The 24,889-nt window shown below is 35.3% G+C and overlaps 1 protein-coding gene and 1 pseudogene across 1 annotated transcript in view; both read right to left on the reverse strand.

The window, feature by feature from the left end:
- Nucleotides 1-7,418: 7,418 nt before the first annotated feature.
- The window catches only part of EPHA3 (EPH receptor A3), a 413,601-nt gene continuing 396,130 nt past the window's right edge, over nt 7,419-24,889 (reverse strand). The window contains exons 16-17 of the mRNA XM_027874169.1: nt 18,131-18,286; nt 7,419-7,524 (exon numbers count right to left, since the gene is read on the reverse strand). Coding sequence (XP_027729970.1) covers nt 7,419-7,524; nt 18,131-18,286 — 262 coding nt within the window. The remainder of the gene's footprint in view (nt 7,525-18,130; nt 18,287-24,889) is intronic.
- On the reverse strand, nt 12,428-12,817 carry LOC114051724 (annotated as a pseudogene).

The raw sequence follows: 24,889 nt of genomic DNA on the forward strand, positions 1-24,889 counted from the left end.
AGGGTGATTTATATTGTTAAATGTTGCAGAGAGTTTAAGAATGATGAAGACTGAGAACAAGCATTAGATCTGGGAATTAAGGGGACTATTAGGAACTTTGGAGAGAGCAGTTTCAATTGAATTATATCTCAGAAACCAGATTAGAGAGAATTAAGATGAGATGAAAGGAAGGGGAGGCACTGAACATAGATAATTTAGGAAGGTGGACTTGGGAGGGTAAGGGATTTTCAATGATTTAACAAAAGAAAATGAAACTGTTGATAAGACTGATGGAGACTTGGAAAAATGTTAAACATATAATTAAAAAAAAAGAGAGAGAGAAAGACTAAAGTTGTGTCAGACATAATCCTTAATATGTCTGTGGAATGGCTTAGTAGAGTATGGTAGTGTATACTAATGTGGTGGATAAAAGCAAAAAAGAACAGAAAAAAAAATGTTGACCCTGCAGACCAGAAATACTCCTATTAGATAAAACATATTGACATTTTCTTAGTAGAAGCATTGGACAAATTTACTTAGAAAAAAAACCCAAAAATGCAGAACTGGCAAAAGAATGAAAAGAGGTGTACAAACAAAGGCACATCAAAGTCCAAGTAATTATCTGGAGTATTTTTATGAATGCCCCAGTTGCATATCTGTATAATGTATAATGAGAGGAAGGTATTGTTCATGTTTGGGATATAAATTTACCAAATACTGCTTGCAGAGACTTGTTCTATATGTATGATTCTTCTAATCCAACCCCACAGATTATTATGATTCCAAAATAATGACATGGGTTCTACAATCTTGATATGCAAAGGACTTATGATAGAGGCAACTGAATGGCACAGTGGATAGAGGGCTGCACCTCAAGCCAAGAAGTCCTGAGTTCAAATCCTGGGCAAATCCTTTAACCTCTACCTCTACTGAACAATCACTTACTGGTAGATATTAATATGTTCTGGGGGCTGTTAAAGGATGAACTCTTTCTTCTGAGGTCCGTTCTAACTCTGAGTTGGTATTATTAAAGGATTCTATTATTTCAATAGAATATATTTTTTAAAAAAGAAATCCACCTATTTAATTAGCTGCGATGATTAAATTAACTACATAATTGATTATTAGCAAATGATTATTATTTAAAAATCTGCTTTATTTTTCTTAAAATAAGCGGAGATGTTTTGAAAAATAATTAAACATTTTTAATTACATTGTTTTCACCTTCTGTAATGAGATCTGTGATGCTATGTGAGAGAAAAAAACAAAAAGTTTGTTACAGCATTAAATAAAATATATTTATTTTAAAATAATGTTTAATTATCATGTAAATATTATAATGCACATAATATATTGATATACATATATAATTTATAACAAAATATACATTTGGGCTGCTTACTAAATTTTCTTTTTTAGAGATAGAGGTGTTTAAAATATCTAAGAACTTTGGTCTATATAATTCATTTAGTAGTATTTGTTGTCTTTCATTAAATCATTGGTCTCTACAAAAAATAACTGCATGGCATGTGTGTATGCATGTATCTGTGTCTGTATGTACATATGTAAAATATATATAAATTGTGTGATTTATTGAATACAGTGCTGGACTTAAGGTCTGGAAGAGTAAGGTTTGAATGTTCCCTTTGATAATTGCTAACTGAGTGTTCATGGGCAAGTAAACTAATCTCTCTGAGCCTCACTTTCATCTTCTGCAAAATAGGGATAATGATATGATGTCTTAAAGGTCAAATGAAATAATGTAGATAATCATTATCATTTATCTACAACTTTAAATTTTACAAAATGCTTTATACTAGTTATCTTATTTGATCCTCACAATAACCTTAAGAGGTAAATAATATTATTGTCCTAATTTTACATATGAAATAACTGAGGCTGAGAGGCTAAATGACATGCCTAAGGCCACAAAGCTATCCTGTCTCTAGGATTCTAACTCAGTAAGTGAATAAATATTTAAGTACTTTCTATGTTCTAGGCACTGTGCTAAGTGCTGGGAATACAAAGAAAAGAAAAAGACAGCCCTGGCTCTAGAAGATTCACAATTTAATGGAGGAGACAACAAACAAACAAATATGTACAAACAAGCTATATATAGGATAAATGGGCAATAAATAAGAGAAGAAAGGCACTAGCATTAAGAGGGGTTGGAAAAAGTTTCATGCTGAACTCATATTTTCTTGATTACAAATCAAACATTCTGTCCACTGTGACATTATACACATATCAGCTATATTTATTGTTCTCATTTTGACTTGAAAAGAATTGAATATTAATTTCAAATTTATTCTGATACTTATATTAGCTATGTGCTATTGTTTTGTTTTTGTTTTGTTTTTATTTTAATTTTGCTTGTATTTTGAGGGCTGAGAATTAGACTAGTAAATTCATTTGTATAGGGAATTTTCAATGAGAAAATTTCTTCTACTAGTCCTGATCAGTAACTGAGCTTCTCACAACTTATTATATTAGAGAATTGCCTGTAATACTTAAAAATTAAGTGACCTCCTCAGAATCACACAGCTTATATGGGGCAGAGATCTGGATCTGAATTTGGATCTTCTTGACTCTGAGAATGGCCTTTTATTTGCCAAAGCAAACTTCCTCTCATCATTAAAGATAACATTTGGCAAATGATACTAAAACTAGCCAACTGTAAAGATAAATGTGGATATTACTACTAAAGGGCTATTTTACTTACAACATAAATTGAAGTTTGTTCCACCTTTCCTATAATTTAACATTAATTAGAAATTTCGTTATTATACAAGTAAATGAGAGTTCCAATTCCAGTATTACAATCAACATTCCAAATTTTATAGCTGACTGGAAGTTCATCTCTCCTTTCTGATCTTTCCTCCACTGCCTCCTCACCAACATCTTCCATACTAACACCATAGAACATTCCCTGGGGTAAACGCTGGTGATTGATGACTGTCTCTTCTTTCCCTTTCCTTAGGCCAACACCTCTACTACTCTTTTATTCTGCCACATCCCCTCACTAACTCCTACCTATCCTTATCTCCAGTTCTAGAAATATGAACCTTGATCATATTTACTCTGTAGTTCTTGAACTGGGTGAAACAAACTTCTCTCCTTTTGGTCCAAGTGACAATTACTGTAACTTTTCAGACTAGAGTGTGCCTCCCTGGTCACTACTTCCCAATGTCTTGTTTTCCTACATTTACTTAAAATATAAACTCCTTAAAGGCAGAGACTATCTTTGCTTTTTGTAGTATATAATGAGAGTTTAATAAATGTTTCACTCTTCCTCTTTCCTCTTTCCTTCCTTCCTTTCTTCCTTCCTTCTCCTAGAAAGGTGATGTATTAATGACATACATGTGGAATAAATGTGAACCTTTCCATAGATGCTTGCATGTAAAGTATCACTTGGAATTCAAAGTTGGTTATTCTTGTAAATTACATACTGATTGAGATCAATAGCAACATAAAGCATTAAACAGAACATATGTGTATGTGTGTAAATATGTGTGTGTGTATATACACAGAATACAATTTTTCTTCTTTAAAATAATCAGATTTCACAATTTGAAATTTAAGTGCATTATTAATATGCTAATTTATAGAAGAAGATATATGCTATTTTGGAATTAATTAAGAAGTGTCAGGACCATGTCACTTATGATTACTGGAGGCATCCTATTAGTTCTTCTAGCATGTAATAGACACTCTCATATCAGTTCTTGATCATCCAATATGTGGCTTGTGAGTCAGATGTAGCTTTTGTGACATTTTTAATATTAAAATGTTTTACCTATCTCAGACACATAAATTTATAGGCCAAGAAAACCTAATCACATGATCATAGATACCTTTGTAGAGTCAGGTGTGATGCTATCAGGATCAATTAGTCCCTATAACTAAAGCAGAATGCATTTAACCATGTTATTAAATTTATGTGGTCCAGATGAATATGGATATCTGATTATGTGCCCAGTGTTGCAAAGTACTACTAGTCCGTACTTTAGCTCTTTGCATGCCAATTCTTTTCACAATTAGGTAATAAGGTTGAGATTTTCAAGAAAAGTAGGTTATTGAATTCTAAGGTATTTATTGTTGTTCAGTTGTGTCTGACTCTTCATGACCCCCATTTGATGTTTTCTAGACAAAGATACTGGAATGGCTTGCATTTCCTTCTCTAGCTCATTTTACAGTTGAGGAAATTGAGGCAAACAGGGTTAAGCAACTCATCCAGGGTCGCACAGCTAGTAAGTGTCTGAGGGCAGATTTTGATCTCATGCACAGATATATGTATGTGCACATGTGTACATGTACATATCTGCACACACAAACATGTTTTATGCACATATGTGTATATATGAATGTATTTACAAACCCATCCCAAGTCCAGGCAAGACAACTCTGCTTATACACTCTAATGCCTGGGAATCTTCTACTAACTAACTAACCATACATACATACATACATACACACACACATATACATGTGTATGTATATACACAGCCACACATATCTTAAATTAGATCATGAAAGGAATCAGTTCTGTATTACAATGTTTAAAAAATACTTTCATTATGTTTATTATAAAAATATAAATGTTTCCACTACAAATCATTTTACATTAGTAAGAGGCCATCTACAGCTGCACAACATAAAACTAATTGAGTAATGCTTTGAAAATACAAGTTAAAGTAAATACATATTGCCAATCAAAACACATTTATACATTGTTTACTGAATGCTAAATACAGCACAAACTAGGTATGTTAACAGAAATAAATAATATATGTAAATTATATTTAAGATATAATAAACATATAATATGTTATATAACTTTATGAATGGATTTTTCATTTTGTGTTTCCTGGAAATCAATGCAGTTGTGTACAAGAAGATGGCCACAAGCATTCTAGTACCTCTATTCCACAGTTAAGAATCGTACACTGGTATGTTTACATATGTACAGGAAAGAATTGTGTAGAGTAATTTCATAAGAGGTCACTTACAAATAAAATGTAGAAAAGAAGAGGAAGATATTTTGTAAACAATTCCTACTTGCAATTGGAAACCAAAGCCCACATAAATGAAATTAAGCAACCAAACTCCAATTTTCTGAGATTCAATGAAATGATTCATTTTTTTAAAAAAATATGCCCATGACAATTTCTAGGAAAGGAAATGTGAGTTAGAGAATATGAGGTTGGGTACAGGTTTAGAACTCAAGCAATTACCTGATCATAGAAACTGCTTTCTTCCTCTTTCAAAATACCTAAGAAGGAAACATATTGTTCCTCTTCCTAATAACGTTAAAGAAGATTTAAGATAATTATTTTAACTTAATATTTTCAAGGGATGGTGAGGAGCAATTGTTACATGCTCTCTTCCATCTAATAAAGCATTCTAATAAATTTAATTACAAGCAATATTGACAGAATTTGAATATTAATCTCAAAGCTGAAGTAGTGGTAAAATGACCCAGCCCACACCAAAGGTAACACCAGTCAGCACTTGTGAATTTTGATCTAGGATTGTTTCTTGTATGACATTAGTAAATTTCCATTCTGTATGACATTGCACCAAAAGACAACATTGTTGTTGTTGTTGTTGTTTGTTGTTGTTGTTGTTGAAGGGGCATGGGTGTTTCTATGCATTTTATTTATTGTGGAGTAAGTGCTTCCTTTACCTTTCACATGTTTAATATTTCAAGTTTAAAGTAATTTAAATAATCATAGATAATGATGTCATCTTTCAGGGTGAAGTATTAGTTTTTTACCAGGTACATGTTCTCAAATACTTCTTTGCATGTTGATAGTCAACTTTTGTTGCAAATCTTAACTCCTACAGAGAGTGTTTATGCTTAATTCTCTATGGATTTTGAGCGATTGGATAGATAGAAGAGAGAGACTTAGATGTTGGTTTACTAAAATCATTTTTAAAAAGCTTCATTCAAGCTTGGTATTTAATGTGGACCTTGCTTATGCTTATCAACATAACCATAGGGCTATATAGTGGAAGAACCTTTACTGTAATAATATTTCACAGTGATGTCAACAGTGATGAATTCTTTGACATAAAAGCAAAAAGTGAAGTATATTTCCTTAATTACTATCACTTAATGCGAACAGACTTATAAACTAAAGCTGTGAAAGTAATGACCTTTCCAAAGTTGGAACATTTTTGGCTAACACTTTAGCCCATTGGTTTGTTGCCCTAATTTGGCATATGGGAAAGGTTTATTATTTGGGAAGAAAGGTTGTAAGTCATTATCATTGTGAAATGGTCTATTTATGGACATAAAGGCATTGTGTTATAATTTGCAGATAGACTTATCTGCACAATTTGCAATTTAATTCCAGTTCATTCCAACATTGCCAATGTCTACCCAGAGAATATGGAGTCAGGGATAGTAGCTTTACCAATTAACAGAGTCATAGGTCAGTGTTATTTAGTAGGAAATATATATAATTATAAGTCAATATAATACACTAAGCCAGTAGCTTAACATATCTCATTAATAAATTCGAGAGACAAAATGGTTGAACTCTCATGGCTTATTTTAATGCATGAATTGGAAAAGTTTTTATTTTTCCTTCTTAGATAAAGACATATACATATTCATAAAGTAGAGGAGTGGATGTTCCATAAATTTAGAAACTAACTCATGGTACTATTTGCCTCATTAATTATATTCCCTAATACTGACTTTTTGAGGAAGCATTTGGCACCTGGTAGTAACAATTCCAAATTTAAACATCAAAACATAAATACAGAACAATAAAAATGCAAAAGAAAATAAATACTTTTTTTCTAAAAATTAAGACACTTTTTTTCCATGAACATACTTCAGGAATCTAACATAAGGCCAGGAAAACATTTGTAAACTATTACTTAAAACCACTATAAACTTTATTTCTGTAGTTTTTTAACAGATAAAGGAGAATATTATTAAAATGGCAAGATAGTCAATATGATCAGGTTGAGGTATAAAGTCCTCTATTTTGCTTGTTTTTAAGGAAACAACATACCTGTTACAGATCTCCTTTGTGTATAAAATTATTATGTCTTTTTTCTTCAATTTGGGCTGCTGTTATCAAACACAGCCCATGTGTCCACTATGATTTTCACCTGTTTATCTTTTATGGTACTCAGTTTATGGTCAATGGCTCCTCATTCACAATTTTATTCTGAAGGACTTAAATGAATTTTTCTGAATGTAATCACTCATTTACTATAAGGGAAAAAAACAAACATCCATCCAACCATCCATCAAATGATAAAAAAAAGTTTATCACTCCGATTTTAAGGCATTTTTTACTCATATTTGAGCATCTTTGTGGGCATGAAACTTGCAACAATATTCTCGATGCTGAAATATGCTAACTCCAAATGTCACTGCACCTTTGGAAGTTTTGTCATGGTCTCATCAATTTGCTGTTCTATACAGGAACAGGACCATTCTTGGTATGTGTTTCTAGAGCTTTAATACTACTGATGATCTTCTTCTGTGGCCCAACAACAGTGACACCAACCTTCTTCATGTCACTGTAAGAAAAGCAACAAATCCAGTGAATTTTTTGAGTGTGTATTAGCATACAGAGACACACTCATACCCACCAACATACACACATACAGAGACACACACACACTCGCACATAAATCAACAGAGTAGATGGTTGTAGTGGTCAGAATGTTGGACTTAGAATCACACAAACCTGAGTTCAAATTCTGTCTTGAAAACTTACTAGCTAAGTAACAGGAAATCATCTGTAAAATGGTGTAATAATAGTAAGTACTTTTCAGGGTTGCTGTGAGTTCTAAATGACATAATATGTGTAAAGCAATTCACAGATCTTAAATTGGTATGTAAAGTCAGCTCTTAATCTTATTAGCATTTTTAAAAATAACTAATTCAAAATAATATTGATATAAATAAGACATTTCCAAGTTCCGGTACTTTACAGTACTTAAGAAAAACATTTCCACAAATTGCATCCACATCTCTTGAACTGGTGCAATAATGCATAATTCTGTACCCATATGTGATGTTTCTGGTATGTTTCCTTTTTCCAGCCATCTTCAGTCAAACTTCTTTTAGCATGGTCAGGTGTCTTATAAATCATAATTCAAACAAGTTTACATGACTAATTAAATTTGTGCTCATAAAATACTTTAATGAACTGATATGTTCTGTGTTTGACCAAAATACCATACTTTATGAATGTTTACATTACCCAAGAAATTCCATCATGAGTAAAACAGTTGGTCAATATAACCAACCTAGCTATTCATTTAAGACAGCACTACCAAGGAAAGAATGTTTTACAAATAGAAATAGTTTCTATATTAAACTACAGAGCCTGGAAACATAGTTCAAACACTTCTGGGTTCCTTGACAACACATGATGAATTCACAGATTCATCTAAGCCCATTTTGACTTGCATATCTAGGCTATGTCTGTCATTGAAGATTTATTAGTTCAACACTAATCTTTCCTCCTGTTTCAGGTGCAGAAACAACATGTCCTTGTATTACAGTACCCACTCTTTGCTAATGCCTCAACTCTCAATTTCACGGGTGGGTAGGGTCCCCTGAAAGAGAGTACTACTTTTTCCATTGGGATTCTAGGTATAATTCTAAGAGATTGGGCTTGAGGGATATTAGTATTGTTGCTCATGAGATACCATCTTGTGTGCTCCCCATGTTAATTAAACAGTTAACATCTCTCCAGTATCAACCAATTAGTTGACATCAATTTGTTTTTATAAGGTGTTATTACTGCAAAGGGATAGCAAGAATAGATGTTATGAAACATTGCCCTCCTCCCCTAAATTAGGGGTACGCTGTCCCCTTTCACAGAGAAGGTACTTGGGGAGAAATTTAGAAAGGATTAATTTGGTTTGACCAAACGTTAAACACTTCCTCCCTTTACAGAATCCTCATAAAGTTCCCTTGAGGCATAACTCCCTTGATGGGCTCCAAGCGGAAGTCAGTGCCTTTGTAAAATCCATAAGTGGATTTACAATCCATAATTCTCCACCTAGAAAGAGGTCATGTTCCTTGAAGCTGTTTTTGTTTGGTATGTCTTTGATATATCTTTGGTATGTTTGTCCTTTTGATCTTTCAGTCAGATACGTTATTGTTAATGGCTCAGCATCTCCAATGACATAGTTAATGGACAAAAGAGAAGCATGGTACTCCATTTTCTGCTTTCTAGCACATGTGTAAGGGTTCTCAAAGCACTCCTACTTGGCTACTTTCTTCTGGAATCCCTTCTGTAATATACATAGACCTGAAGGCATGTCTGATTCTTTTAACCAATCCAAATGTACTTCCTGTGTAGTGTCATCTGATTTTACCCAATGGCTAATAATAATACTTCCACCTTTAATAAGAACTTGGTCAACTTAATTTGCACCATGATTTCCTGTGTAGTGTCATCTGATTTTACCCAATGGCTAATAATAATACTTCCACTTTTAATAAGAACTTGGTCAACTTAATTTGTACCATGATTGATTAATTTATTTTGTAACTCAATCAAAAAAGTTTGAGTATACCTTTTTATCTGATAAAGGTATCAGAGCATAGAGCATTTATTAAGTACAATCATTGGAGCTGGAAGATGTATTACATTGTAATGTAGAAAAATAAAAGTTCATTATTTTTGATCAAATTATCTAAAACATGTAAAACATTTTGTATTCCTTAAAGTACTATATTTGTCATTTATTTATTATCATTATTTGAAATAATTTTCTTGATCATGCTTAGCATTGATTGGTTTTGTTTTGTTTTGTTTCAGTAGTATACTAGTGTTATATGTCTATGAAGAATAGGAACATCAACTAACTTGTCCAAGGTCACATGGGTAGTAAGCATTAGAAGGAATATCTGAACTCAAAACCTCTGAATCTAGACCATATGTTCTTTTTTCTGTACCACATTGATTCCTTCTAGACTGGAATCTATCTTAAGACTTGTAAAAGGTGTAACTATAAAATGAGGTTGATCTTTTATGTCACTGTCTGAATCAGTCTCATTTTTAAAGTCACTCTGTTTAGTTCGGATTGCATTTTGTTTTTGAGAGCTTATCCTTTAGTTTCTCTTTTGGCTTATCACAGCACTATCCAGAATAATCTAGTTTCATGTTTAACTTTGTAGACTATAATCTGTATAACTTCTTCCAAATGATTTATTTTAAAAGTTAAATGTATACCACTACCTTCTCCTAGGAGTATACCACTTTTTTATTACTTCTCTTCAAAGAAGTACCCATTTCATATATCCTTTGTGGCTTATGCCGCTCAGTTCCCTATTAATGATTAGAATTCCCTGGTTCCCATGATAAGTAACTAGATTTTCCCTTTACTCTATTTTTCTAGATTTATTTTTTTCTCCACTTAATAGTATTTTATTTTTTTCCAATTACATGTAAAGATAGTTTTTAGTATTCACTTTTATAAGATCTGGAGTTCCAATTTTTTTCCCTCTCTCCCTCTCCTTTCCCCTCCCCAAGACAAAAAGCAACATGATATAGGTAAAACATGCACAATCAGGTTAAACATGTTTGCATATTACTCATATTGTGAAAGAAGAATCAAAACAAAAGGGAAAAATCAGTAGAAAGAAAAGAGAACAAAAGAAAAAGAGAAAAGAGTATGCTTCGATCTGCATTCCACTTATAGTTCTTTCTCTGGATGTGAACAGCATTTTCCATCATGACTTTTTTGGAATTGTCTTAGATCATTGTATTGCAGAGAGCTAAGTCTATCAAAGTTGGTTGTTGCACAATGCTGTTACTTTGTACAATATTCTCCAGGTTCTTCTCACTTCACTCAGCATCAGTTCATGTAAGTTTTTCCAGGTTTTTCTGAAATCTACCTGCTCAACATTTCTTATAGAAATACCATAACTTGTTCAAACATTCCCCAATTGATGGGCATCCCCTCAATTTCTAATTCTTGACCACCACAAAAAAAGCTTTTATAAATATTTTTGTACACGTGGGTTGCTTTCCCATTTTTATGATCTCTTTGGGATACAGACCAAGTAATGCTATTGCTAGATCAAAGGGTATGCACAGTTTTACAGCACTTTTGGTATAGTCCCAAATTGCTCTCCAGAATGGTTGGATCAGTATACAACTCCACCAATAATGCATTAATGTTCAATTTTTCCACATATTCTCCAACATTTATCATTTTCCTGTTTTGTTAGGTTATCCAATTTGATAAGTGTGATGTGTTACCTCAGCGTTGTTTTGATTTGCATTTCTCTAATCAAAAGTAATTTAGAGCATTTTTATATGACCATAAATAGCTTTAATTTCTCCCTCTGAAAACTGCCTGTTCATATCCTTTGACCATTTATCAATTGGGGAATGACTTGTATTCTTATAAATTTGACTTAGTTCTCTATTTAGAAATTAGGCTTTTATCAGAGATACTGGGTGTAAAAATTCTTCCCCAGCTTTCTGCTTCCCTTCTCATCTTGGTTGCATTGGCTTTTTTTGTGCCAGACCTTTTTATTATAATGTAATCAAAATAATCCATTTTGAATTTCATAATCTTCTCCATAACTTGCTTGGTCATAAATTCTTCCCTTCTCCGTAGATCTAACACGTAAACTATTTGTTGCTCTCCTAATTTGCTCATGGTTATTACCCTTTGTGTCTAAATCATGTACCCATTTTGACATTATTTTGGTATGTGGAGTAAGATTTTGGTCTATGCCTAGTTTCTGCCATACTCTTTTCCAGTTTTCCCAGTAGTTTCTGAGAAATAGTGAGTTCTTATCCCAGAGTTGAAGTCTTTGGGTTTATCACACAGTAGATTACTATAGTTTTTGACTACCTTGTCTTGTGTATCCAACCTCTTCCACAGATCCACCACTCTATTTCTTAGACAGTACCAAGTAGTTTTGATGATTGCTGCTTTATAATACAATTTAAGATCTGGTACAGCGAGATCCCCTTATCTTGAATTTCTTTTCATTAATTCCCTGGATATTATGGACCTTTTGTTCTTCCAGATGAATTTTGCTATTTTTTTAATCTCTATAAAATAATTTTTAGTAGTTTGATTGGTATGGCACTCAATAAGAAATTAATTTAAGTAGAGTTGCCATTTTTATTATATTAGCTCTGCCTACCCATGAGCAACTGATAAGTTTCTGCTTATTTAGATCTAACTTGTGTGAAAAGTATTTTGTAATTGTATGTATATAATAGTTCCTGGGTTTGTCTCATCAGGTAGAGTCTCAGTTATTTTAAATGGAATTCCTCTTTCTATTGCCAATGATTTATGTGAATTTATTTTATATCCTGCAACTTTGCTTATGTTGTTAATTATTTCAAGTAGTTTTTTAGTTGATTCTCTAGTTATACCATCATATCATTTTTTTTTTCCATTGGAGCATTTTTATTTGTAAGTATGTTTTACACCCTTAGAAAAAGAATCCCAAGATTTTTCCTATCGTGTGTTTTTGTCTTCCTTACTCATGGTCCATGATGTCAGCGGAGGTTGTAAACACAATGAACCCAAACTGACAGGATGGTAGCAGGTTATTCTGCTACTTCTCCAGATCTTTCAATTGAGCATCAAATCTGGGGCTGATTATACCACACTTGTTTAATCTGCCTGTGAGGTTCACAATTTCCCTTGCTCTGTGATCATCAATGATCTCAAATTCGCCAATGTAACCATGCTTCATCATCACAGTTAAGAACCAGACAATTACTTTAGAGCATGGCCTAATGAGAAGCTGGTGTTTTCCTCATTTTTCTGCATTGTTGATGTTTTTGAGAGCATCTGCCAGGATGTTCATGCGCACCATGGTGGCAGTGCTGCAAGATGGCAGAAAGAGCCCTCATATCATTTTAAAAGGGCGATAGCTTTGTTTCCCCATTGGCTAGCCTAATTCCTTCAATTAATTTTTTTTCTCCTATTGCTAAAGTTAACATTCCTAGTTACAATGTTGAATAACAGTGGTGATAATGGATATCCTTGTTTTACCAACGATCTTATTGGAAATGCTTCTAGTTTATTCCAATTACATATAATGCTTGCTGATGGTTTTAGATAAATGCTACCTATCATTTTAAGGAAGACACCATTTATTTCTATGTTCTTTAGTGTTTTTAATAGGAATGGGTATTGTATTTTGTCAATTTTTTTCTTCATTTATTGAGATAATCATATGATTTCTGTTAGTTTCATTGTTGACATGGTCAATTATGCTGATAGTTTTCCTAATATTGAACCAGTCCTATATTCCTGGTATAAATCCCACCTTGTCATAATGTATTATCCTCATGATAACTTGCTGTAATGCCTTTGCTAATATTTTATTTAAATTTTTTGCATCAATATTCATTAGGAAATCAGTCTATAATTTTCTTTCTTTGTTTTGGCTCTTCCTGGTTTAGGTATCAGCACTATATTTGTATCATAAAAAGAATTTGATAGGACTCCTTCACCTACTTTTTCAAATAGATTGCAACTCACATAATTTCTCCTCTAAGAATCTGGATGCTATACAACTTGGTGTATATATGTTTTGTATTGATGTTACTTCATTGTCTATGGTATTCCTTATCTCTTTTAATTAGATCTGTTTTTCTTTTTGATTTGTCAGAGATCAGGATTGCTACCTCTGCTTTTTTTTTTAACTTCAGTTAAAACATAACATATTTAGCTCCAACCTTTTACCTTTACTCTGTATGTATCTTACTGCTTCAAATATGTTTCTTGTAAACAACATATTGTAGAATTCTGGTTTTAAACTGCTCTGCTATTTACTTCTGTTTTATGGGAAAGTTCATCCCATTTACACTCACAGTTATGATTACTAATATGTATTTCTCTCTATCCCATTTCCCCCCGTTTATACTTTTTCCTCTCCTTTCACCCTGTTCCTCCTCAACAGTGTTTTGCTTCTGACTACCACTTCCCTCAATCTGTTCTTCCTTGTATCAGGTCCCCTTCCTTTTCTTTCTCCTCTCCTCTCCTTTCTATCAGTTTTCCCCTCCCTTTTCTTTCCTTTCCTACTTCACTATTGGGTATGATAAATTTCTATACCCAACTGAGTGTGTATGTTATTCCCTCTTTGAGCCAAATAAAATAAGAGTGAAGTTTAAACAATGCTCACCCCTCCCATCTTTCCCTCTACTATAATAGGTCTTTTCATGCCTCTTCATGCAATGTAATTTACCCTATTCTGCCTCCACAAGCAGTGAATTTTTTATATCATCACATCAAAGTCAACTTATACCCACACCCTCTGTCTGTGTATACTCCTTCTAACTGCCCTAATAGGGATATAGTTCTCAAGAGTTACAAGTATAATCTTCCCATGTAGATATGTAAGCAGTTTAGCCTTATTGTATAACATGGTTTTTGTCTGTCCTATTTGCATTTTTATGCTTCCTTTGAATCCTGTATTTAGAATACTGAATTTTCTGTTCAGCTCTGGCCTTTTCATTAGGAGAGTTTGATAGTCCCTTATTTCATTGAATGTCTATCTTTTCCCCTGAAAGATGATGCTCAGTTTTGTGGGGTAGTTGATCACTGGTTGTAATCCAAGCTCTTTTGCTTTCTAGAATATCATATTCCAAGCCCTCTGATCCTTTAAGGCAGAAGCTGGTAAATCCTGTCTAATCCTGACTATGGGTCCTTGATATCTGAATTGTTTCTTTCTGGCTGCTTGTGGTATTTTCTCCTTGACCTGATAATTCTGGAATTTGGCTACAATATTCCTTGAACTTTTCATTTTGGGATTTCTTTCAGGAGATAATTAATGGATTCTTTCAATGACTATTTTACCTTCTGGTTCTAGGACATCAGGGCAGTTTTCCTTGATAATTTCTTGAAAGCTACTGTCCATTCTCTTTTTTTATTATGATTTTTAGGTAATCCAATAATTCCTAAATTGTCTCTCCTGGATCTATTTTCCAGGTCAGTTTTTTTTTCAGTGAGGCATTTTACTTTCTTCTCTTTTTTTATTCTTTTGATTTTTTGACTGATTCTTGATGTCTCATAGAGTCATTAGCTTCCACTTGCCAAATTCTAATTTTGAAGGTATTATTTTCTCTAGTTAACTTTTGTACCTCCTTTTCCATTTTGCCAGTTTTACTTTTTTTTTTTTTGGTTGGGCAATGGGGGTTAAGTGACTTGCCCAGGGTCACACAGCTAGTGAGTGTTATGCGTCTGAGGCCGGATTTGAACTCAGTTCCTCCTGAATCCAGGGCTGGTGCTCTATCCACTGCATCACTTAGCCATTCCCTCCAATTTTACTTTTTAAGGAGCTGTTTTCTCTAGGGGATTTTTTTTTCCATTTGACCAATTGTATTTTTTTAAGGAATTAATTTTCTTTAGTCAATTTTTGTCCTTCCTTTTCCAAACTGTGGACACTCTCTTGCATACCATACCTCTCAATTCTTTTCCCAGTTTTTTCTTCTACCTCTCTTATTTGACTTTGAAAATTCTTCTTGAACTCTTCCAAAAAGTCTTTTTGGGCTTAAGATCAATTCATCTTCCCCTCTGAGTCTTTGCATGTAGGCATTTTGACATTGTTGCCTCTTCTCAGTTTGTGTTTTGATCTTCCCTGTCACCATAGTAACTTTCTATGGTCAGGGCTCTTTTTCTGTTTTTTACCCATTTAGCCTATTTTTGTGACTTTTAAAGCTGAGATCTGCTCCCGAGGCAAGCTTTTTGTCCCAAGCTTCTTGAGCTGTGGGCCAGAGGCCTGGTCACTGGCTTTCTCCTCTGGGGCCTCAGGTGCTGGCGACTTTATCTACAATGCTCTCAGCCTGGCCTTACGGTGCCTGTTGTGCCAGGGGTTTCTGGGCTGGGAGTTTTCATTTTGTGCTGGGGCTAGAGGCCTAAAGGTTTAAGATCAAAAAGTTTTGACACATGGGGTCAACTACTTTAAAAGCAACCATTAACATGCCTTCAAGAAAGGAATTATGACAGATTATATGAGGGGAGCAATTTGGGGGTCAAAGAAGCCTTTTGCAAAGTTTTGCTTGTTGCAGGTCTGACTGACATCAAGACCAGTGAAAGTATGAGTCAATACTATATACTAAATTCATGGTGGAAGGCAAGAAAAGAAATACATAGAGACAAGACTTATGAGTATATAAGGAAATGGTCACAAAAAGTTTCAAAAACCAAAGTCCCAAATCAAAAATCTTGAATGCATCCTTCAGGAGAATCTGAGTTAGTCACAGGATCAATTCTAATTTATCACATAAATATAATAGGAATTTGAGACACATAGGACCAAACTAAAATGCATTTCTGGATTACCCTCCCCCCACCCCCAGCTATGGGGGTGGAAATATTTTCTTCGCTTAAAATGCGTAAGCTATGTATTTTAAAATTAGTGGAAGTTATAGTCAAGAAGGACAAAATGTGTACTTGATTTTGACAAGGAGAACATTACATGAAGAATAAAAAATGGAAGTTTTCTCTTTTTGTTTACTTGAGTTTTGAATAGTCATGGCTTAGACTATATTAGGAAGGATAAATTCTATGTTAAGCAAATCACACTCAGAATTTGTCTTTTTCAGTGCTATACTGGAGGTAAGAGAATGGATAGGGGTTTAAGAGAAACTGCCACTTGACTAGGCTCCTTAAAGTAAGTAATTTATTTAATATATTCATAACACCTTATTTCCAAGATAATGCTCTTTTGGCTCTCAATTGGGTATGCTTCAGGTGAAATTTTGCATTTACAATTTCTCCAAATGTTGCTTATTGATTAACTTGCAACTTTATTTCTGTACTCAGAGACCATTATCTCTCTATCAGGAGGTGGGCAAAGATGAGTCCTCTGGAACGGTTAACCAATGAAGTTGTTAGGAGCAATTATATTACTAAGGTATTCTTATTAGACGTGGCTTTAGAGCAAACTAGTTAAAGCAATTCTAATCATGAAACTTATCATGCATATCTCCTGATACTTAGTGTCTATAATAATAACACTTTACATTTTTAAAATATGCTTCCACACAGATCATCTCATTTGACCCTCTCAGGACTCCTGTTTAGTAGGTATTATCAACGTTTATATTTTGCATATGTGAACTAATGTTCAGGAAGAATGAGCCCAAAGTTACGTTGCCAGCAAATGGCAGAGCTGGAATCACTATACCTTTCTGACTTTAGGTCAACATGGATGGTTTAACCTTTTATGTATCAGGCCTGAGTCCCCTTCTAGATTGCGTGACATTTGAAGGCAAGGTCCATATCTTATTTTTCAAATATATCTTATCAAATATATCTTATTTATCAAGCACATCTTATCAAATATATCTATTTGCATATAGAGGATCATAAAATAGTTTTTTAATAAACATTTATTCTTGATAGTTACCATACAGAATGTGTACCAATTAGTTTTGAACACTTAAACTGCCCTAACATCTTGGGGGTTTTTTTCCTTCTTAGTCTGAGATATCTTGGGGAAAACACCCCAAAGTAAAATCTACCATGTTAAAAAAGACCAGATAATAAAATGACAATAGATTTTGGGATGCTATATGAACAATTTTCAATTATCCATAAATGTAGAAGGGAGCTTTCATGAGAATAACTAAAATAAGCAGGATAGTCAAAATAATATATTTAAGAGTTGGCTTAGTAGTATGATTATAAGATAAAGAGGGTATGTATGTCCTTGTCTATTTTCTGGAGTACAAAGATGGAAGAAAGAATCTTTGGGACTAGCTCTGAAAAAGTGAAATGAACCAAGCATATATAGTAATAAATAGAGAACCTATGCTCAGTTCAATGGCTGAGTAAAAGATGTCTCAAAGCTATAATGCAAAACTGACAGTAATGATGATGATGATAGCAGGTATATAACACTTTAGGATCTGCAAATAACTTTTCCAAATATCTCATTTTATCTACACAATAACCTCAAGAAGGTGTGATTATTATCATCATTTTATAAATGAGTAAACTGAGGCAGAGAGAAGTCAAACATCTTAGCCAGGGCCACAAAGCTAGGATTTAAACTCAGGTCTTCCTGACTCTAGGTCCAGCAGTGTGCTGCTTTCTAATAATAAAAAGTTCACTATGCTCTTATTAGAAAACATAGCACCAATTTTTCTGAATCTTTTTAATAAAGACAGTTTCTTACTCTGTGGAAATCTTGGCTATGGTATCACATGAACTGTATTCCACGCCTGTAAAGATGTCCTTGCACTGTCCTGTTCGGATACCATTGAGCCAGTCACCTGTTGTGCGGAAGGTAGTGATGTCAACACTGCTTTGGTCCAAGAGAAGGTTTGATGGTCTGGAAGAAAAGAAACTCATAAAGTCTAGGGATAAAGAGTCAGCAAAGGCTCACATTGTGTCTAAAAATTGACATTAGCATCAGCAGGGTTTCTAGGCTCCATGTGGCTTCACTGCTCATTTGTGGAATTTATCTGCCACTTAGGCCTCATCTGTTCAAGCTGGCAGAATACTGTGTAATCATCTTGTCTAAGTAGTCTGACTAGTCAGCTCACGCCTGCATTTTAAATCATTGAACCTTTGCCAAAGCAGGATATATATGCTTACATTATAATTTAATTTGTTTAACCATTAGCAAATATGATGCTAATTTAGAGTATATTTATGTGAGTAGACAAGAAGGCCCAAATACTGGTCTGGTTGCTTAGGAGATATGTCCTCTTTCCGTTTCAACATTCTGCCCGCTAAATGTTCATCTGCAGATATTATTCACTTTGCTTTCTGAAGGGTTGTTTGAACATTCCAGACTGCACTTAACAGAGAATGTAAAGTCAGCATAGACTGGTTGGTGTTGCTACAAATAATGTCACAAATTCCATTAAGGAATCATACCACAAAAGGAATCAAAACTTAAATGTAAATAGTGTGAAGTGAAAAACTTGTATCCTGGAGCACATAATCTAAAGGCACCTTTTCAAGATGCTTAGAGGAGAATATTTCGAAAGAATGAAAAATACATATTCTTACATAAAAGAAAAATCTTTTTAGCTTTTAAGCAAAAAAAAAAAATTAAAAACAAAACTAGTAACTCATTTGTCTCCTTTCTCATCTCTGTAAAATCCTTGTGAGGATGGCCTATACATAAATTGACAAAGTGCAATTTGATGAAAGCATGAAAAGGCAACAATCAGGTTTTCATGGTGGGTTTTCTATGGTCAGGCCACATCCTCACTGTGATGTGATTATAAGTTTCCACTGGTGCCTATTTTTTGTTTATTTAAAAAAACAAAACATTTGGCTTCATAGAATGAAATGATCTCAAAATGTAATAAAAACAATAACAATCATAATATCTTTAAACCATTTCAGGGTTTGATGTTACCTACAAAGATGTTACATATATTATCTCTTTTGATCCTTACAATGACTCTCTAAAGTAGGTACTATTATATCTCCATTTTGCAAATGAGAAAACTGAGGTAGAGGGAGATTAAGTGATTTGCCCAAGGCCTTCACAGGATCGGAGCTCTAGAGCTTAAAAGGACCTTGGATTCCATCTCGTCCAACTTCCTTATTTTACCAATGGAGAAACTGAGCCCGAAAGAGACTAAATAACTTGCCCAAAGTAACACAGCAGATAAGATTCTGAGGTCGGTTTCAAACTCTGCTCTTCATGGCCCTAAGTCTAACATTGTTCATACATTATCCTCAACCACATAACTTTGTTTGTTTGTTTATTTTTAGCAGCTCACCTTTTCTTTGTCTTTTTTTTTTTAATTGAACTTTTCCTTTTTACTGGCCACGTGAGTAACTGGGGGAGGGGAGCTGGCTGTGGGGAAGGGGGTCTCCACAACATTCCATTTATACACAAAACTAAATAACAAACACAAAGACACTATTGTGGTTAGGAGTTGGCAGCACCGGGGAAGGGGGGGGAACTGGGGGTGTCAGTTAAAACAAATACTGGCCTCCCTGCCATCAGGGCGTTGGTTCGGGGCCTTGGTCTGCTACAACTGAAGCGGAATGAATATCAAAGGCTTGGGAAGGCCGGAGTCATGGGGGAAGTGGGGGAGGTCAGGGGTCGGAGCAGTCTGGCAAATGGGGGAAGGGGTTGCCCTGCCCCTGCTAGGCTGCCCCCAGCCCTCGGGTCTGTTAGGAGGGGGCGGCCTGCTCCCCCACAGCTCTCGGGCAGCCCCAGCAGGGGGCCGGAGGGGGGAGCCCAACGAGGGCTCCCCGAGATCACGGCAGGCCCCCCAGTTTCCCAGCCAGGGTGCACTGGCCCTTCACTTCCTCGTAACCGTTGGCTCGTAATTCGTGTTCGATTCCCCTCAGCTTCTTCCTGACGGCGGCTTGGGAGCACGCTTGGATCATTGTGCTCTGGAGGGGGGCACTCGGGGTGCAGAGGCTGAGCACTAGAGCCTCCTCCTTGCTCCCCGGCCTCGCAGGGGGCGTCAGCCCCCCCCCCCCCCCCCCCCGCCCCAGGATCTCCTCGCGCTCTCCCAGGGCAGTGTGGCCTCGGCAGAACAGCACGGCCTTCTTGAACTTCTTCACCTCAGTGAGGGAGGTGAGGGAGGTGAGGGAGGGAGGTGACAGAGGAAAGGAGGGCTCCCGGAGAGAAGGACCCAAGCCTTCTGCCCGGAGCCCACTGATGTTTATTTGCTTTTAAAGAGAATTTTCACCATGGTTTCCCAAAGGGCATGATGGGCAAAAGTGGTATGTTACTATTCTGACTTAAGTATAAGAAATGGCATAAGGGAAGCTGCCCAAGAAATTAAAAAAAAAATCAAAAAATGAAGGCCTTATTTGTAGTGTAAGAGATGTCAGAGAGCCCAAATAAGCGATGTATTGATACCCATAAAATAATGAGATCTCCTGTGTGTTTGTGGGAGGACATGGAGAGTAATTGCACAAGGTAAGATATATAAATATTTGTTTATCCTGTGATCTGTACTGTTGGAGAGAATATCCCATTTAATGAATTATGGATCTACAAAACCCCAGAAAAGTTGTCATAATGCCAACTCCTTGACTGTCCTCAGGTTTAATAATAAGTCAAATCAAAAGAACAGATAAAAAGAGAACCATCGTAGTCTGCTTATAAGGAAAAGCCTAGCATTTGGGTCTGTTGGACTTTGTGTGCTAAAGAGAATAACATTACAACCCTCTGAGATGCTCCTGATGAGAAATTAAGTCAAAATTCACTTCATAGGAAGCTCTCATTTATCAAGGAATACAACACCATCTATTGCATCTTGGTAATATGCCTCCCCACCCACATACCCCCATCACCAACCAAGTCACATCTCAGGGAATTATGTTGTGAAAATCTAGCTGGTCAACACTAGGCACAGATAGTTGAAGTCAAGCTCAGGGATGTTTTTGCCTATCACTTTCCCACCATAGAAACAGGAATGGGACTAATCAATTTATGAGTCTCTGTTGAACTGAGCCTGACGTAGATGAACTGTCCTGGTCCTACTCAACAGAATGTTTATTTGTACTATTCTATGAGTAAGTGAGGCAATGTTCATAGAACACAGAATGCCAGCCTGGAGTCAACTATTTGACCAGAATTCAAATTCTGTTTCTGACACATACTAGCTGTGCGATGAAGTGACTCATCACTTAACCTACCAATGTCCCAGAAAATTCTGAAACAATATAAATCATAGATAAGTTGCTAATCTGAATGAGGGAAGTGAGTTTCCATAGCAGGAACTTTCTTCACATGGAAGAAATCACAGGCCTAGATCAAAACCAAACCAAAACAAACCAAAACAAAAAAACAGACAGTACAATCAATCATCCAGGTGTCTTGAAAACTGAATCTCAGTGAAATACAATGAGAAATTACTGATAGTCTGTCCCAAATATGTCTATTCTTCATCCACATGACTGAACGATTTTGCCAATGTGTTCCCTCTAAATTAAGAAATGGAACTAGAGTGGAGCTTGGGGTTCTTTGCCCATGGTGGCTTTATAGCTAAGATTCCCTACTACTTTACTATTGCTATCATCACTATTATGGTCATTTTTATAGTGATTTATTGTCTACAAAGTACTGTAACTGCATTATCTTATTTGATCATTACAACAACCCTGTGTGATATGTAGCACAAAGTAGCTTTGATTTATTTTCTCTAGACTGGTGATTTCATTGGTGTTGGGACTCATTGGTAAGGAAATTCCCTCTTCTAATGTAGATCAGCAATTGTTTTGCAGCTTAGGGTCTTAGAGAGTTGTTTGGGACACTGAGAAGTTAAGTAGTTTGTCCACAGTTGCTCAACCCTTTTTGGTAGAGGGAGTATTTAAACTGAGGTTCTCCTTACTTGGAGACAAGCTCCATAGACTGATTTCCTCTTTTTCCAGTATTTTTATTCTCATTTTACAGGTAAGGAGTAAAGTGAAGAGAAGTGAAGCTACTTGTCCATGCTCAAATAGCTTGTAAGTAGCAAAACCAATATTCAGGCCCAGATCTTCTGCTTATAAATCAAAGGCTCTTTCCAGGTCTCTGGGGGAAGTATGAAAAAAAAGATCTAGGCTCAATGATGACAACAACACATTACTATTCTATCTCCATTCCCATACTGCTAGGCTGTCTTGCTTGCATGTAAATATTAACAAAAGAAAGACTATCACTTCACCTTGCATTATCACTATCCACTTCTTCGTAGTAGTATTCTTTCCTCGTTTTATGTCACCTTTATTCCTGTCTAGCTGCAGTACACCTTTGTTCACTTTCCTCTTCTCTGTATTCTGTGATAATTAATAGCCCAGGTCACTACTGTATTTCTGTTTTGACTAGAAAAAAGCCAAGATTAACTGCTATATTGTGTAGCCAATATAACAGTTGAGTTTCAGTATTCTCTATTTTATTAAATGATTTGAGACCAAGAGAGGAAAGTAAACCATGCAACAGCTAGATAATAGGGTGTTCTAGTTAATTAGATAAGCCAGTTAATGAAAAAATAAATCATATATATATCACACAAAACTCCAATTTTTAGACTTAGAAAGCACTAAAATGTTTAACACTTGCCCACAAACATGTAAACATGCACACACAACCAATTATCAAAATCCTGTTACTCTGCTTCTATAACATCTCCCACATGTTTCCTTCTCTTTATTCATACTGCCACAACTACCTAAATTACTGTAATAGTCGCCTACCTAGACTCCCTATCTCCAATCTCTTCTTTACTGAATCTATCCTTCACACTGCTACCAAAATCATCTTCCTAACAACTGAGTCTGAACAAATCACTTCCCTGTTCAAAAATATTCATTAGTTCCCTCTTGTCTAGGACAAAGGAGCTTGGCAAAGCTTCCCAGTGCCAGCTGAAAACAAATTCCAATGTATTTGGGAAATGTTTAACAACAACAACAAATAATAATAATAATAAAATGAAACATAGATAATGGTTATTTATAATTTTCTGTGTCAATATGGATCAGTAGGGATCCAATATCAGCCAGTAGGGATCCATTTCTATTTGATTTTGAAGCCATTGGTCTAGACAATAAAATAGAAACTCCTTTTCCTGGAATTTAAGGGAGATACCAAAGGTTAACTGGCATAACCTGGATGAAGATCTAGCAAAGGAGACTGTTATGGAGCAGTCAGACAAGTAGAAGGAGACCAGGAGAAAGTTGTGTAATAAAAATCTTGGTATCATGGAAACCTATAAAGAAGAGTGTATCCAGGAGGAGACTGTAATAAACAATGTCAAAGGCAGCAGAAAGGTCAACAAGGATGGGGATTAAAAAAAAAACAAAAACATCAGATCTATCAATTAAGAGATAAATGGTAAACTTTTGAAAATGCAGTTTCAGTTGACTGAGCTCAGAAGCCAGACTGCAGAGAATAAAGAAGAAATGAGTAAGATGAGTGGAAATGGAGGCACCTATTGTGCATGTCTTTCTTAAGAAGCTTAGGGACAAAGGGTAGAAAAAATATAGTATGATAGTTATCAGGGAAGATCAAGTGAGAGTTTTTCAAGGATGGGAGACACATAGGCATGTTCGTAGGCAGTAGTGACGAACCAGTAGATAGGGAGAGATTGAAGATAAGTGATAGAGTGGGAAATGGCAGAGGGAGAAATCTGTTAGAGGAGATGGGTTGTAAAGAGATGCTTGTGCATATGGAAGGGCTAGGCTTGGTAAGGAGTAATGCCACTTCTTCGTGTGAGATGTTGGTCTTTGCTGCTGTTGTTGTTTGTCCTTTGTTCTCCCAGAGGGACCATGACATCAGAAAGGAAATGTCTTGATTTGTAAGTGAATTGGATTTAAGTGAGGCAGAACTGTGCGAAGTTACCAGTCTCACTCCCTCTTCTGTAGCCAGTGGCAAGATATAGATCAGTATGACTGGAGGGGTAAAGGAGGAGGGAATGGCAGAAGGCATACAGAGTAAAAATGAGGTGAGGAAAAGGAGAAAAGTAGAAGCTTATGGCAAATGGCCTCATTTTTTTCTGTAAATATGTCAAGGATCTCAGCTGAGAGGAAAGAGTGGAGATGGGAGGTTTGGGGAGGAATGAAAAATTTTGGAAGGGCCATTGTGGAGAGTGGGATAGTGGAATTGATGAGGGGAGTAATGAGTGATAAAAGTGTCATGTGTAAGAAACAGCAGAGACTTTTAAAAAGAACTTTTAAAGGGGAATAATGTGTAATAAGGGTGGAAAAGTAGCTTGAGCTAAGGATGTTAAAGGCTTTAAATAATAGGACAATAATATGACAATGATGAGGAAACCTACTGATGGGGAAATTAATCCAAAAGAAAGATTATCGCTAACCAGGATGCACATTATCATACTGAAAAAGGCAGAAAATAAGAGTGGAATACCAGAGGCTGAGTGATTTCAGTGTACTGCAGGTGATTTTTCACAGTTTTGCTTTGGAGAAGAAGAAGAAGAAGAAGAAGAAGAAGAAGAAGAAGAAGAAGAAG

Source organism: Vombatus ursinus, unplaced genomic scaffold, assembly GCF_900497805.2.
Source record: "Vombatus ursinus unplaced genomic scaffold, bare-nosed wombat genome assembly UNPS02014805.1, whole genome shotgun sequence".
Taxonomy (NCBI): Eukaryota; Metazoa; Chordata; class Mammalia; order Diprotodontia; family Vombatidae; genus Vombatus; species Vombatus ursinus.